The following is a 13911-nucleotide window of genomic DNA, read 5'->3' on the forward strand; positions in this document are numbered from 1 at the left end:
ATTCAGTTCATTTATCTAAACAAGAAGATGACGACATTCTTTTAACATTTCTTGGTGGTATTACGGATCTTCTTATTAACTGGACTCTGACATATGGTACCAGCTAATGCCATGCGTCGCGGGTCACATACATAAACTGTATATACGAACTTCAATGTCAGCCTTTAATAGTTCTGTGCTGATGTTATCTATACCCGGAGCTTTTCCGTTTTTTTTTTAGTTATTTTATGGCTCTCTTTATTTTCTCTTACCTAACAGTCTCTGTATCCATTTCTATAATGGTTCACCAAATGGTTGTATGTTTGGTATATTAGTTGTCCTGTACAGTTCAACTGAAATGCTCTGCCCAACGTTGTAACTGATCTTTTTCTATTGCAAGTAGCTTTCCTTCCTTGCTTTGCTCTGGTGTAGCGCTAATATTTGATTTTCCGCTAAGTTGTCTAGAAATCTTATACAATGCACTGAGTTCACCACAGATGATGCTTCCTCTGCCTCCTGGACTAGGTTTGCAATATAATTCTTCCGATCTTTCTTTGTACAAGTCTTAAAGTTTACTTCTTTTTCTTTGTTGGTGTATTCAACTTGTAGTTTCTCTTTCAGGCGCCCTGGCTTTGCGTTGTTGAGCTTGATCCTTTTTTCTTTCCTTTTAGTGATGTTTTTCCAGGTGTAATCTGATAGCCATTTCTTGATCTTATTATCTCGCTTTCCCGACACTTTTTCTGTCATTTTTAGCTCACCTGGCTGAAGGAGTTATTGCCCTTTTTCAACGATTTTTGCCATTTTTAATGTTATTTCTTTCAAAACTCTTCTCCTCTGACACTACTTGACCAATTGGAACCAAACTTGGTATGAAATTTTATTTTTTTTTAATTTGTTAAGCCATGTCGGAGTTATTGCCCATTTTGACGGGGTTTTTTTTGTGCTATTTTTTATGTTATTTCTTTCAAAAATCTTCTCCTCTGACACTACTCGACCAATTGAAACCAAACTTGGTATGAATGTTCCTTGAGGTATACTGCATAGAACTGTTGTGGGGGTTTATGATCTGTCGAAAAACATGGCCACCGTTACCAAAAAATAGAACATAAGGATCAGACAGTAGTTTTTTCGCATATATCTCTTAAACCGTTAGGTTTAGCCGTATCTTGAGAGCGGTAACAGTGTTTAGCATGTTGAGATCTACTAGTCAAATTTTCTGTTTTATCTGTTAACCCATGTTGGAGTTATTGCCCTATTTTGACGTGTTTTTTGTTTTTTGTTTTTGTTTTTTTTTGCTATTTCTAATATTATTTCTTTTCAAAATCTTCTCCTCTGACACTACTTGGCCAATTATTACCAAACTTGGTATGAATGTTACTTTGGGACATATCCTGTATAGAACTGATGTGGGGATTTTTGATCTTTTGATTTTTATTTTTTCGAAAAACATGACCGCCGTTACTAAAAATAGATTATAGGGGTCAGAAAGTAGTTTTTTGCATATATCTCAAAAACCGTTAGGTTAGGCCAAATTGCTGATATGATCCTTATTTAAAGGCCTACAAAAGTCTTCGGGGTCAAAAGTTGTCAGACGACTCCTCGTAAGAGCTATTGCCCTTGAAAGGTGAAAAAATGACGTTTTTTTACAGTTTATAGCCAATATCATTTAAAATATGATAGATACGAAATGATCCTAATGATAAGTCCTACCAAAGTCTTCTTGAGACAAAACTGTTGGACGACATCTTGTTAAATTTATTGCCCTTGAAAGCAAAATGTAAAAAGGTGAGCGATTCGGGCTCCTGGGAGCTTCTTGTTTGTATACATATCCTTGATGTTATTCCAAATCTGAGTGACATCTCCTATTTTTTTCATTATTGTTCTCTATTTCTCGAAAAAATGTGAAACCGGGTTTTAATTTCAGTATTGAATTTATCTCTGACTTTTTTGTCTTTCAGTTTCTATACATCATAAGTCATCCTATCCAGTTCGTTTCCTTCTGGAGCCTTTTTCAGTTTGAATTTTATCTTGTTGACAATAAGATAGTGATCACTAGCACTGTCTGCTCCTCTTTTAACCCTAACATCATTTAATGAGTGGCGCCATCTTCCAGTAATCATAATATGATCGATTTGATTTTGGTCTCTGTTGTTACAGACACACACAAGAAAGATCATGAAGTAACTAAAATCATATAAACAAAGTAACAAAAGCAAATGAGTAACTCGGAATTCATACATCGAAAAAGTTATAAAACAGACATTATTTACTTATTCATTCAAGACATGCTATAATACATATGTTTAATCTTATGATTGGGCCATGAGATTTGACCATATATACTATCGGATGGGCTATATATATATTGTTTTTACTATGCGATGGAAAACCAGCTAAATGAACTGATTCAGGATACAACAACGGAACGTTCGGAAATGTTTTTATAGACGTTAATTCATGGGTTTAAGCATATCGGACATAAGACAGGGGTTTGTCCAAAATATGGAAAATATGACAGGGGTTTGTCCAAAAGATGGAAAAGACGTTTTGGGGTCATAAAGCTGTCTGCTTTGTGTATATAGATAAACTCGCTGTAATGTTATCATTTTATGAGATTTATTCAAAGCTATATCAATACTCAGAGATACAAAGATCCCAACTGACACAATTTTCTGATACACGTTTGCGGATACCGATCATGGAGTGTTCCTTAATCATTTGAATTCTCACAGAAATAAGTTTTGGTCAATTTTAGATAATTTTATTCATCCGATTGTTTATATACCTTCGTTTATCTCCTGCCTTCAATAAACACATGAATGTTACAGTAAATGGTATCCAGGATAAACAACTATTTGGGTAGTCACAGAGTATATACCTCATGCAATCCTTTCAAATAAATTGACGCAAAAGAAAATTCAATGTGACCTCGGAGGTCCCTTAACATTTTTATTTGTAGGTGGATAATCTAAAATACTTAGGTACAGGAAAGCTCAACATGTTTGATTTTTTGGGTTCCGATTATCCGCAATTCTGAATGTGCACTTCTTTATATTTTTTGCTTAGAAAACCATGATAAATTTGATGAATATTATTCCTTGTTTTTTACATCAAGAAAAGTTTTTATCATGCATGCAGATAAGGTGAAAGTGCAAATTGTGCGTTCCAGGTGTCAATAAGACTGCAAGACTTGGAATGCCACGGAACTCGAAAGACATGATCTGAAATTTCGTATACATTAACATGTTTTAAACCTGGTAATAAGGACGCGATATCAAACTTTTCTTGACGCTTTACTTCATTTACTTTCTTTTATCGAAAGTTTGCTTACACTCTAATATAATAATGACTAAAACGTAATTCTTTGACACCTAAAACTGCAGTCAACACATGTATATACAATTTGAGCATGCAGTGCAACGGAAGTTATGCAGGTTTAAGTGTCATAGTGTCATGTTTACATTAGAAGGAACATGGGACAGGGACAATTAGAAGTAGCATGGACTTTAACTTGTTTTCACCTTCGTTTTCGCTTCTTCATGACAACACTAAAAATATAAAGTATGTTATATGACAGCAAAAGTTTTCAATACATATCTAATACATTTTTACAACTAAAATCCATCGTTATCGAAAACGCTATATGTATAATGTGAAGTGTCCCTATTTATCATCCTTCATTTACGTAGCATATAAGTTAATGTGGTATGTTTGACCCTACCGACTAAGGCTCGTATGGACTTTGAAGGTTACAGGGACAATTAAGGGACCAAGTTTTATTGCAAAATGTATTTGATCTTGTAAACGTTAATGATATAAACTAGAGGTTCTAAAGAGCCTGAATCCCTCACCTGGTTCGATAAGCAACAACCTTTTTTTTTTATAAAAGCGGTCATATTTTTCTTGGATTAAAATTCCTAAGAGGCTGTCTCTATTAGAACACCCATACCTAAGGAACAATCATATCAATTTTTATTAAATTCTGTCTGTACTTCAATATTTATGAGAAGAATTTTGTTTGAAGTAATGACATTAAAAAAGCAAAAAAAAAAATAAAAATAAAAAATAATAATAAAAAAAAAAAAAACATGGACTAAGTTCAATTACTCAAAAATGACTTGAAAGATTTACACGAAAATTTGATCACAGATAGATCTCATCATGCTCTGGGCGCTTTCAGCTCGTCAGAATTTGGCTAAACCTAACAATTCTGGAGATATTTGCAAAAACTTCTGTCCGACCTAAACGGTAACGGTGGCCATGTTTTTCGACGGATAAGAAATCCCCACATCTGTTCTATGCAAAAAACCATAAAAAAACAGTCATACTAAGTTTGGTTCAAATTGGTCGAATGATTTCAGAGGAGAAGATTTTTAAAAGAAATAACATTAAAAATAGCGAAAACCGTCAAAAAGGGCAATAATTCCAAAACGGCTGAACAGATTTACACGAAAATTTAACCCACGATAGATCTCATCATGATTAACACTTTTACCCTGTCAGAATTTGGTTAAATCTAAGGATCTTGAAGATATATACGAAAAACTCTGTCTGACCCTTATGTTCTATTTTTAGTAAAGGCGGCCATTTTTCGACGGATACAAAATCCTCATATCAGTTCTTAACACCATTCCTGCCAAGTTTGGCTTTAATTGGTCTGGTAGTGTCAGTGGAGCAGATTTTTGAAAGAAATAATAACATTAGAAATATAGCAAATAAACGTCAGAAAAGGGCAACGATTCAAATATGGTTTAAAAGATTAAGACGAAAATTTTACCACAGACAAATCTCATTATTTTTACACAGTAAGAATTTAGCGAAACCAAACTGTTTGGGAAATATCTGATCCCTATGTTCTACTTTAAGTAACAGTGGCCACGTTTTTCAACGGATCAAAAATCCCTGCATCAGTTCTGCATGCAGAATACTTCAAGGAATATATATATACCTTGTTTGGTTCTTATTGGTTCAGTGGTTTCAGAGGAGAAGAGTTTTGAAAAATCGTTAACGACGACGACGACGGATGCCAAGTGATGGCAATAACTCAACCAAAATGTGACGCAAATGAGAGTTCCTCTGACTTCCTAACTATCCGGGGGCAGTTTCCTCCTATAAGACGAAGAGAACAGAGTCGTTAAGAGATCTACCCAAAGATCGAGTCATTTGTCTCGAGCAATTTCTCAAAAGTATTAGAATGTGCTCAGGAGCTGTTGCGGGATAGGAGGCATTTAGGTAAACCGGGCATGTTTTTACATATACTGTTTGAAGACTAAGGCAATAACGAGTCTTCAATGATATATGTAAATCCTCTTTGACCGCGTTTCGATATCATTATCTGTTTGATAAAGTCATTATTAAATATTTGTGTTCTTTCCGGTTTTGGAAGGTTCAGTTAAACAGATAATATTACCTGTGGTTAAATAGGACATCAGATTTGCTTACATCATTTTCATATCCCAGTTAATTGACAGTTTGTTGATGGTCCAAATAACAGTATAAAAAAGCCTCTGAAACCACGAAACGTCCAAGTGATGAAGTTGTATAAATTTGTGTCTTGATTCGTTCTTTGTACATACAACTTCCTTTGGGTCTCATAGTCGCGTATACGTATCGAGTAATGTTGGAGGTCGTTGGATTTTACCCGGTCGAGTTATATCAAAACCTTGAATAATGGTAGTTACTTATTCTTTCCGCCAAGCACGTGGCATATATGAGAAAGGGTGAAAAGTGGTTGGCTCGAAGTCAGAATGATGTGCCAAGGGGTGATAAGTATACCCGTGGGCTAGACATATAAAAATACGACTCAGTGTGTTGGACAAACACATAGCAGGGTCTCATTCAGAAATGCATGAAATGTCTGCCATACAATATCACTGGAATAATCGGAATACGTAGTGTCTTCAATGTCCTGAAGTCTAAGTTTATTTGCTTGAAGCATGCTGCTGATATAGCTATACATTGTACCTATGATGTTTCTCACTTTGAGAGAATTGAATTGGTATATATATATATGAATGAATTGCCATAGATACAAATGAATTGTATAGATATAAATGAATAGTATAGATATAAATGAATTGGTATAGATATAAAGCGTAACTAAAATATGTCATTCCTGTTCATTAAGTACAATTCTGAACATCTAGCTCCAACAACTGCAAAAAAAGCGTTGTTCCTTTATTTAGTTCTCATGCATCGAACTGACTATAAATGTATATTGTCATCGTGTAAGCATACATGTACGTCATGCACATGACATTATGTTGTTGTAGAATGCAAGCAGTATTTTGAGTCTTCTTAATGTCACGGACTAGAGTTTTTAGGTTAGGGCAAACACTCCGCCTTTCAATTAGGATAGATAGACAGACAGCCCATTAGATGTTATGTAAATGACTTAATCTTTCTCTAACCCTATATAAGGGTAAAATATCTCCGTAACTACTCAGTGCACTTGTTATCACAAGACTATCGAAATACCAGTTAGTGGCTTGGAGCATTAATGGAAGGTCAGGGTCGATATTTATTGACATCAGCGTTGACTTTCCAGTATATAATACATATACTTAATTTGGTATTTGGTGACATATTTAACCAAAACAATTAGAGAAAAAATACAAGGCAAGTTTGACTAAACATATCAAAATTGGCAGCAAAAGTAGTTATAGGAAACTTTTCCCACCGTAGAGACGAATTACAGATGAAATGCTGTCCTGTTATCTGAGCTGTCGACGGATTCGTGTAATTTAAATCTATGGCGATGGCATTTCGCAAGACTCAAATGTAAACATGCTGAAGCCAGCATTTTTTTCAAACAACCACACTCGCTATAGAAATTTCAACCCATTATCTACTATGCACCAGATATGAACTAGATAAATTATTTTGTGCATCTCCTCTACAAAGCTATTCACGTGTAAATCCATGCGATTTTATATATATATGCAAATTTTTTTGTCGTTCCCTCCGCGGGACTCGAACTTGTACCGATCGGTCAGATAGGCTATATAGCCTAGCTGGCCGAGTGGTCTAGGGCGTTGGACTTTGTGCAGGCGGTGTTGCCATAGATGTCACAGCGGTACAAGTTCGAGTTCCGCGGAGGGAACGACCAAAAATTTGCATCGCAAATTTGACAGTTCTAACATTGTTGGGAATTTTTCAGACCCTTCTATATATAAATATATATAAATATATATATATCATATTATCCTGTGTGAATAACACGATGCTAAATATCAAATTTGCTTGATAAATTATTAACTATATTTCTTTCTTAGTATTGAAGCAGTCTTTCTAAAAGTCAGACAGGTGATTACCCACCAAATTCATTTTTATTTTTTGTTCAGAAACAGTTACTGATCACATAATCAGTCCTAGTTTTTTCATTTGGTTTTAGCGCTTTTGGGATGAAAATTATTCAGATTGTACATGAAATTGGCACTTTGCAATAGTTATCGTTCTTAATTAGATTTGATTTGGTTGATTTTAGTGGGAGATGAATGTATGATTTCCTAAAAGGTGCAGATCTGAATGTAGAAATGTTTATCGTTATGTGAAAGTATACCATATGTAGACTTTTGTTTGATGGTTTTGTCTTCATCATGAATCACTTCGCCATTGACAGTGTCTGAATTTTATGTGGACTGTTACTCAAATGTTTTGAAATATTAAAAAAAAAACTCAAAATATTTCAAATTTCATACGGGGGGATAAAGGAGTACCCCCTCATGACCCATTCTGACGAAACTGTACCCAATTTCCACAATAATAATTATTTTGAACCACAAAAATGTTATAGTATTTTTTTCTTGCACAGGCTTCCGTTATATTGTTTGCTTTAATTTATTCCTTGTACAAATGCATCACACATAGTTTTCAATAAACCACAGATTGACAGGTGTTCGTAACATATGAAATACCGTAAGGTAAAACGTAAAGGTCGTACTTTACATGTAATAATTTACAAGTATAAAGTAATTATTCGACCTGAATTTTCGGATATTGCGTATGAATGGAGAATCCTGTCACAAACTATTGGTTCCGACGAATGAAAATGCAAATAAAAGAAAAGTATTGAATGCCCAATCAAAGTCAGATGCTTTATGATTGTTTTAATATGAACAGAAAAACAATAGCGAAAAGGCTATTTCGGAAAAATAAACATAGGTACAGTGTGAAGTGGTAGATAACAAATTAATTATTTCCTGTGCGTGAATAATAAAATTAACAGTGAAGAACAGTTTACAGAAAATACTAAGGGAGATGTGTCTCCTATCCGGATTTCCGAGTGTAACTATTGATTAAGATATATGTAGAATATGTACCTTTCAAGAAGGGGTTAATATTTAGAATGCACTTTATTTGTTGGTTGTATAAACCTTTTTGCTAAATGTTTGAAAATGAAGTTTAAAAAAACATAATATGGTCATTAATGTAAGCAATTAAAAAGGGCATGATTGAATAAGAAACTATCCAAACAAACCAGAGTGTATTTAAGTAAAACTGAGGGTGTTATGTCACGAAATATATCTTACGTTAGCTATAAATACAATCACTTTTGATTAAATGAATATATGAGAGAATGAACCGTTTTAGTAATACTTACGTTTTAACCACTTTTATCTTATTAATTTTCTTCTTCATTTTTTTAGAATTCATCATCCGACGGAACACGATTTTTCCATTTTTGTTGCATTTTGCTAGAACTATAATAGGTTTATTATCAACATTTTCATATTCCGTCCGAAGACATTTTTCAGAATTTTCGTCTTGTGTGGATCCCATATCCGCAGTTTCCACAGAAGAATCAATGTCCTCGTGTCCTCGAGGCAATGCTGGAGAATCGAGAGATTTCTCTGAATCGTATCCATTGTTTATTCCACAAGTTACAACCATGATGGTCAAATTCTTTGATTCTCTCTATTGCATATCCCTCTATAAGTTAAACAGATAAAATTTCATAGTTGCGAGCGAGTACTCGTACTCCGATTACGCCTCCCATTGAAGATTTACCTATAAACAAAATTTTTCTCGATTAATAATCTGAATGTAAACTGTTCGCTATCTCCGTGTTTTAATATCCAATCTTATTTTCATTTCGAGTACTGACTTAAAGCATTTGTCCCCGAATAAGGTGACCATCGTCCAAAATAACTAGGCTGGATTTCCCCTTCGGCTAAAACAAGATTGCTACTCGCGTATTCCATGTAATGATATATAAATATCTGTAAGAAATATTTTCGATGGCGGAAATCATTTCTGAAAAATTGTGTACACCTCAAACTAACGGTGCTACATTGACATATTACATCTTAATTTCGAACATCTGAATTAGTTGTTTTCTGTTGAAGTATTCGACAGAAAGCCGATTGACGAGTTGTTTTCCTATTCACAACCGTATGTGGTTTGGGGACGTTTTGATTGACTGTTAAAAAAATTACCAAATTTTATAAATTTCCGCATATCAGTAATTACCTATATGAGGAAATGGAAAATAATTTATCAAAATTACTTTTTCGGCACAAAGATATAACATCAAAATGTCGTTTATATCCGTTATTTGGTGACTGTCCATTAACCCAGACTCAGCTATACCGAGGGTCAATCAATGCTTAGCCTCCTCTAAAGAGTTGCACCGACACAAAAAAGAATTGAACTTTCGAGTGGGTTAGACTCTCTTTCTACGTAATGTTTATCCTCATCTCTTGTGCATTTATTTGGAATACTTTTTTTTACGATTTAGATGTAAATGGGGCTGTGAGGTCTGTTTTAATAGAAGTGGCAGATGCTACTTCTAAATCACCGGAAAGTCATAAAATATGCACGAGAGGTCTTGTTGAAAATCAACATGTTTCCATCACGAGTTGCAAAAAAAGCTGCATTATTTCGTAGACATGTGAAGAAGGGTTATATACAAAAGTAAACAAATCGTACAGATCATGACTAATCGACGCTCATCATCAAAAATACAAACGAACGAAAAGTGACAATGGAACCGATCAAGTGTGTAAAATATCACAGGTACGTAATTAGAATGTGTTTCTGGGGTTATGACAGAGTACAATTCACTCAAAGTAAAATCTAAGTAGCCGGTGCATTCCTTTGACAGTTTCAGCAAGATTATCAAGAAGATTAGAAGGAAACGATGCAATATGGATACACTCAACTCTCTCTATGGTTCGCTGACAACGTCATTGACCCTGGTTGCATAATAGCAATAACAATTTCATTATAACTATTCCGGTTTCACTAAAATTTCCAGTACGTGGATCCAAAATTGGTGCCCAACAACTAACGTGACCAAATCCTTGTTATCTTGTTGGAAACTGACAACAAATCAGAATAAAGGGAGTACAGTGGATTTACAAAATTCAAACAGTCCACGAAGTACAAAAGTGTGACGGACCTGCGGGACCAAGGAACTGCTTAATATTTATAAACCCAGGGAGGAAGGGGCGATGCAAACTACCAGGGACATGCATTTTTCTGAATTTTACCATACGGAACATTTAAACAAATTGTCACCATGTGACATTGAGTTTTTCATCCTATCATGTTCTGGCAGGATAAAACCGTAAACACACATTTCTTTTGCATCAAGAAAGTGGTGTATAGTAAATGTTCTGTTCTTAAGCCTTATGGAAATACGTGTGTTTCTATTCATATTTATATCCTTCTGACTTGGATTAGGACAAGCACTATTAAAGTTTGATTGTGTCCTAAAATACAAAACAATCCGGAAAAAAACTTTGAAAAAAAAAGACAATTTTGTTTATCTGATAATCCTTATTAACGGAAACACGGTTATTTTTTTTCTTGTTTTTCATTTTTTATTTATTTTATTATTTTTTATGCTTAAATCACGCAAGAAAATAGATGAAAGGCCTCACTAAAGATAAAACTTGTTATCCGCAAGTGACCATGTGGGCAAATAATGCAGTTTTATTGTATGATTTCATAATCATTTGTAAATATAAAAGAAACTCATCATTTTATGTTTTATCCTTATATTATTGGTACCAATTTAATAAAAATGACTACAGCTCTAATGATTTACACGAATTTTCTTCGCATATCCTTTTATCAATTTCAATAGCGAAAATATGAGGAAAATGTGATGTGAAACTTGGAAATCCTTCGTGTATAAAATTGCTATATAATTGAAATTTATAGTTGTAACCACACGTAAGGGGTTAAGCTAGAGGAGGCAGGGGTTTGGGGCCGCTGACTCAGGCCCCTAGAAGGGTTGTTCGGGGGCATAGCCACTGTCGAAATTTTATTTCATTGTATGGCATAAAATTGAACCTTTTCTAGGAGTTTGGGGGGGGGGGTAAATTCCTGAATTGGTGCAAAGGTATTAAAAAAGAACCTTTTTGTTTTTTGTATGTCTCTGACATTTTCTTTTTCTATTCTAAATTTATGCACTATTGGTCAGAGTTTACTCTATAAAACAAATGCAATTTGAATAATCTGATTTTTAATTCAACATAATCTGAAAAATAATAAAGATATACACCCTATACGTTTATTATTGTTCTATTCTGCTCCAAATGCAGTGTGGATTGTGCTATGTTCATTATACATGAACATTCCTGTATATTCGAGTAATTCTATTTAGAAAATAATTTGTTCTAATGTTGCCGAAATTCTAGGGGATGCAGTTGTCTCCGTTGCCTTAATGGTAGTTACGACCCTCTCCAAGCTATATTACTATAAATTTAAACGCTTACCTCACAGTTAGTTAGTAAATTGTCTTGTTGTAAGTCAGAGTTATCGTTCATTTGTCTGATTGATTGAAAAGACACCAAATCGTAAATACGATGTTCAGAGTGCGCTTACTTCTGTCATATCTACAAAAATACAAATAAAAGCTTTGTATATCAGTTTGTATTGAATACTAGAACCACGCGATATTTCTAGTCACAAGATCGTTACAGCTACATGCGCCAAAGGATCACGGTTATTTACAGACACAACATATTACGATGTTCTATCGAAAATGTGCCAACTTCGGCTTTTAAATGAAAAAAAAATCGTTTAGCTTTTGAATTAAGACTAAATTTGAGAATATGCCTGCTTCAGCTCCTCCCCGAGTGATCGGTATTTTCTCCCCAGGTTTTTTTTATGTAAGCCATCTTAGATCCCATTAGACTGTATTATCGGAATAATGGATTGTCAGGCGAGTGGGTCTTCGGTATAATGATGCTCACACGGCTGTAACTAAATATGAGGACAAAACAGAAAAATGACTCGGAGGAAAAAAATGAATGGCACTTGTGTAGTTCTCAGGGGCGGATCCAGACACTGAAAAATATAGATGCCAGGCGGGCTTCCTCAAAGAAAGAGGGGTACTAGGACGTTATTTACCATTTTTTGTCAATTTTACGCATGAAGATGACACATTTTTCAATAAAAAAGAGGGGTGCCAACTTCAACATTCCTCTCTGGATCCACCGCTCGTTCTTGTGCGTGCAGTGGCCAAATAATTTCATCGTGTAGTAAATAGAAGAAACAGACATAACGAACAATAAATATCTCTGATTAGACCGCAGTAATAACAAGACAAGACAAGACAATACTTTATTTAAACCTCAGACACAAAGGTGTACAAGAGGACATGATATAAACACAAACATCACATTATAGCATACAAAGCAACACATAACGTATAAGTCCATACAAGATATAAATACATTTACACATACATGTATATTTAAGTCAAAATACAGGGAGAATACAACGCAGTATACCTATAATAAGTACGATATATAGGGGTAGTGAACCACATAATTTTAAAGCATTTACATAAACAGTATACACTGGATGAGATAATTTATAAAGTACGAATAAGAATTTTTAAATAATTTGCAAGATTTCTGTAATGTTCAACATGGCAAAACATTAACAGCTTTTTTAATTTGTGATCCCTTGGATTTACAGAGTAGTATTGAGGAATATATTTTTTACGGAATTTCTTTAAATCTGGATTATTACAAACAAAAAGGTAATGAAATTCATCCCCAAGACCGTTTTCACAAAGATGACAAATTCGCTCTTTTGGAGTATTTGTCCACCTCCCCGTTTCAATGGGAATCTTTAAATTAGAGCATCTCAGTTTTGCTATATATAACCTATCGCTCTGTTTCAACTTTAGTAAATATTTTTCTAAACCAAACTCGGTTTTGTATTCTGAATATAAAAGACCTCTAGATGAATTGCTCATTTGGGCAAACCACTGTTGGATAAATTGATCATGTAATTGTTGTGTAATTAATTTTTTCAGAGCCAATCTCTGCATTGGAATCTGACCTTCCCAAATAATACTCAAGCCATTTTCGTCAAGTATTGACTTAACATAAGATATCCATTTAAATTTCTGTGGAAATTCTAAATGTAGTGCTAGCATTGCTCTGTACATAATAGACGATAAATTTTCTCCCTGTTTCACTCCAATATGAGATATAAAAAATTGTGAAAAATCATTTCCCTTTTTTAATACATGTTTTGATGTTTTGATACATATTATAAATTACAGTAAAAATTTTACCTTTAATGTTTGATTTTTGCATTTTTTGCCATAGTCCTGATCTCCAAACGGTGTCAAACGCACTTTTAAAATCTACAAAAGTGCAGTACAGTTTTTTACCAAGGGAAAAATATATAGTGATTAGAGAATACAATACAAATATATTATCTACTGTAGAAAAACCTCTACGAAATCCTGGTTGTGACATTGTAATTAAATTAACATGTTCAGCGCACATATTCAATCTATTATTCAAAACAGCGGAAAAGGTTTTACTAAAACAGGAATTCAAGGTAATTCCTCTGTACATTTCCGGATCCGCCCTTGAGCCTTTATTTTTAAAAATAGTAATCATTATTCCAGTGGACCAACTATCAGGAATAATTCCAGTTTCAAAAATTAAATTAAAA

At 34.1% G+C, this 13911-nt stretch overlaps 1 protein-coding gene across 1 annotated transcript in view; it reads right to left on the minus strand.

The window, feature by feature from the left end:
- LOC148629642 (microphthalmia-associated transcription factor-like) overlaps positions 1 to 9091 on the minus strand; it is a 43456-nt gene extending 34365 nt beyond the window's left edge. The window contains exon 1 of the mRNA XM_088554751.1: positions 8582 to 9091. Coding sequence (XP_088410877.1) covers positions 8582 to 8871 — 290 coding nt within the window. The 5' untranslated portion in view covers positions 8872 to 9091. The remainder of the gene's footprint in view (positions 1 to 8581) is intronic.
- Between the last annotated feature and the right edge of the window lie 4820 nt (positions 9092 to 13911).

Source organism: Perna viridis, chromosome 1 (genome assembly GCF_037379345.1).
Source record: "Perna viridis isolate PV_CMFRI_1.1 ecotype Kerala chromosome 1, ASM3737934v1, whole genome shotgun sequence".
Taxonomy (NCBI): Eukaryota; Metazoa; Mollusca; class Bivalvia; order Mytilida; family Mytilidae; genus Perna; species Perna viridis.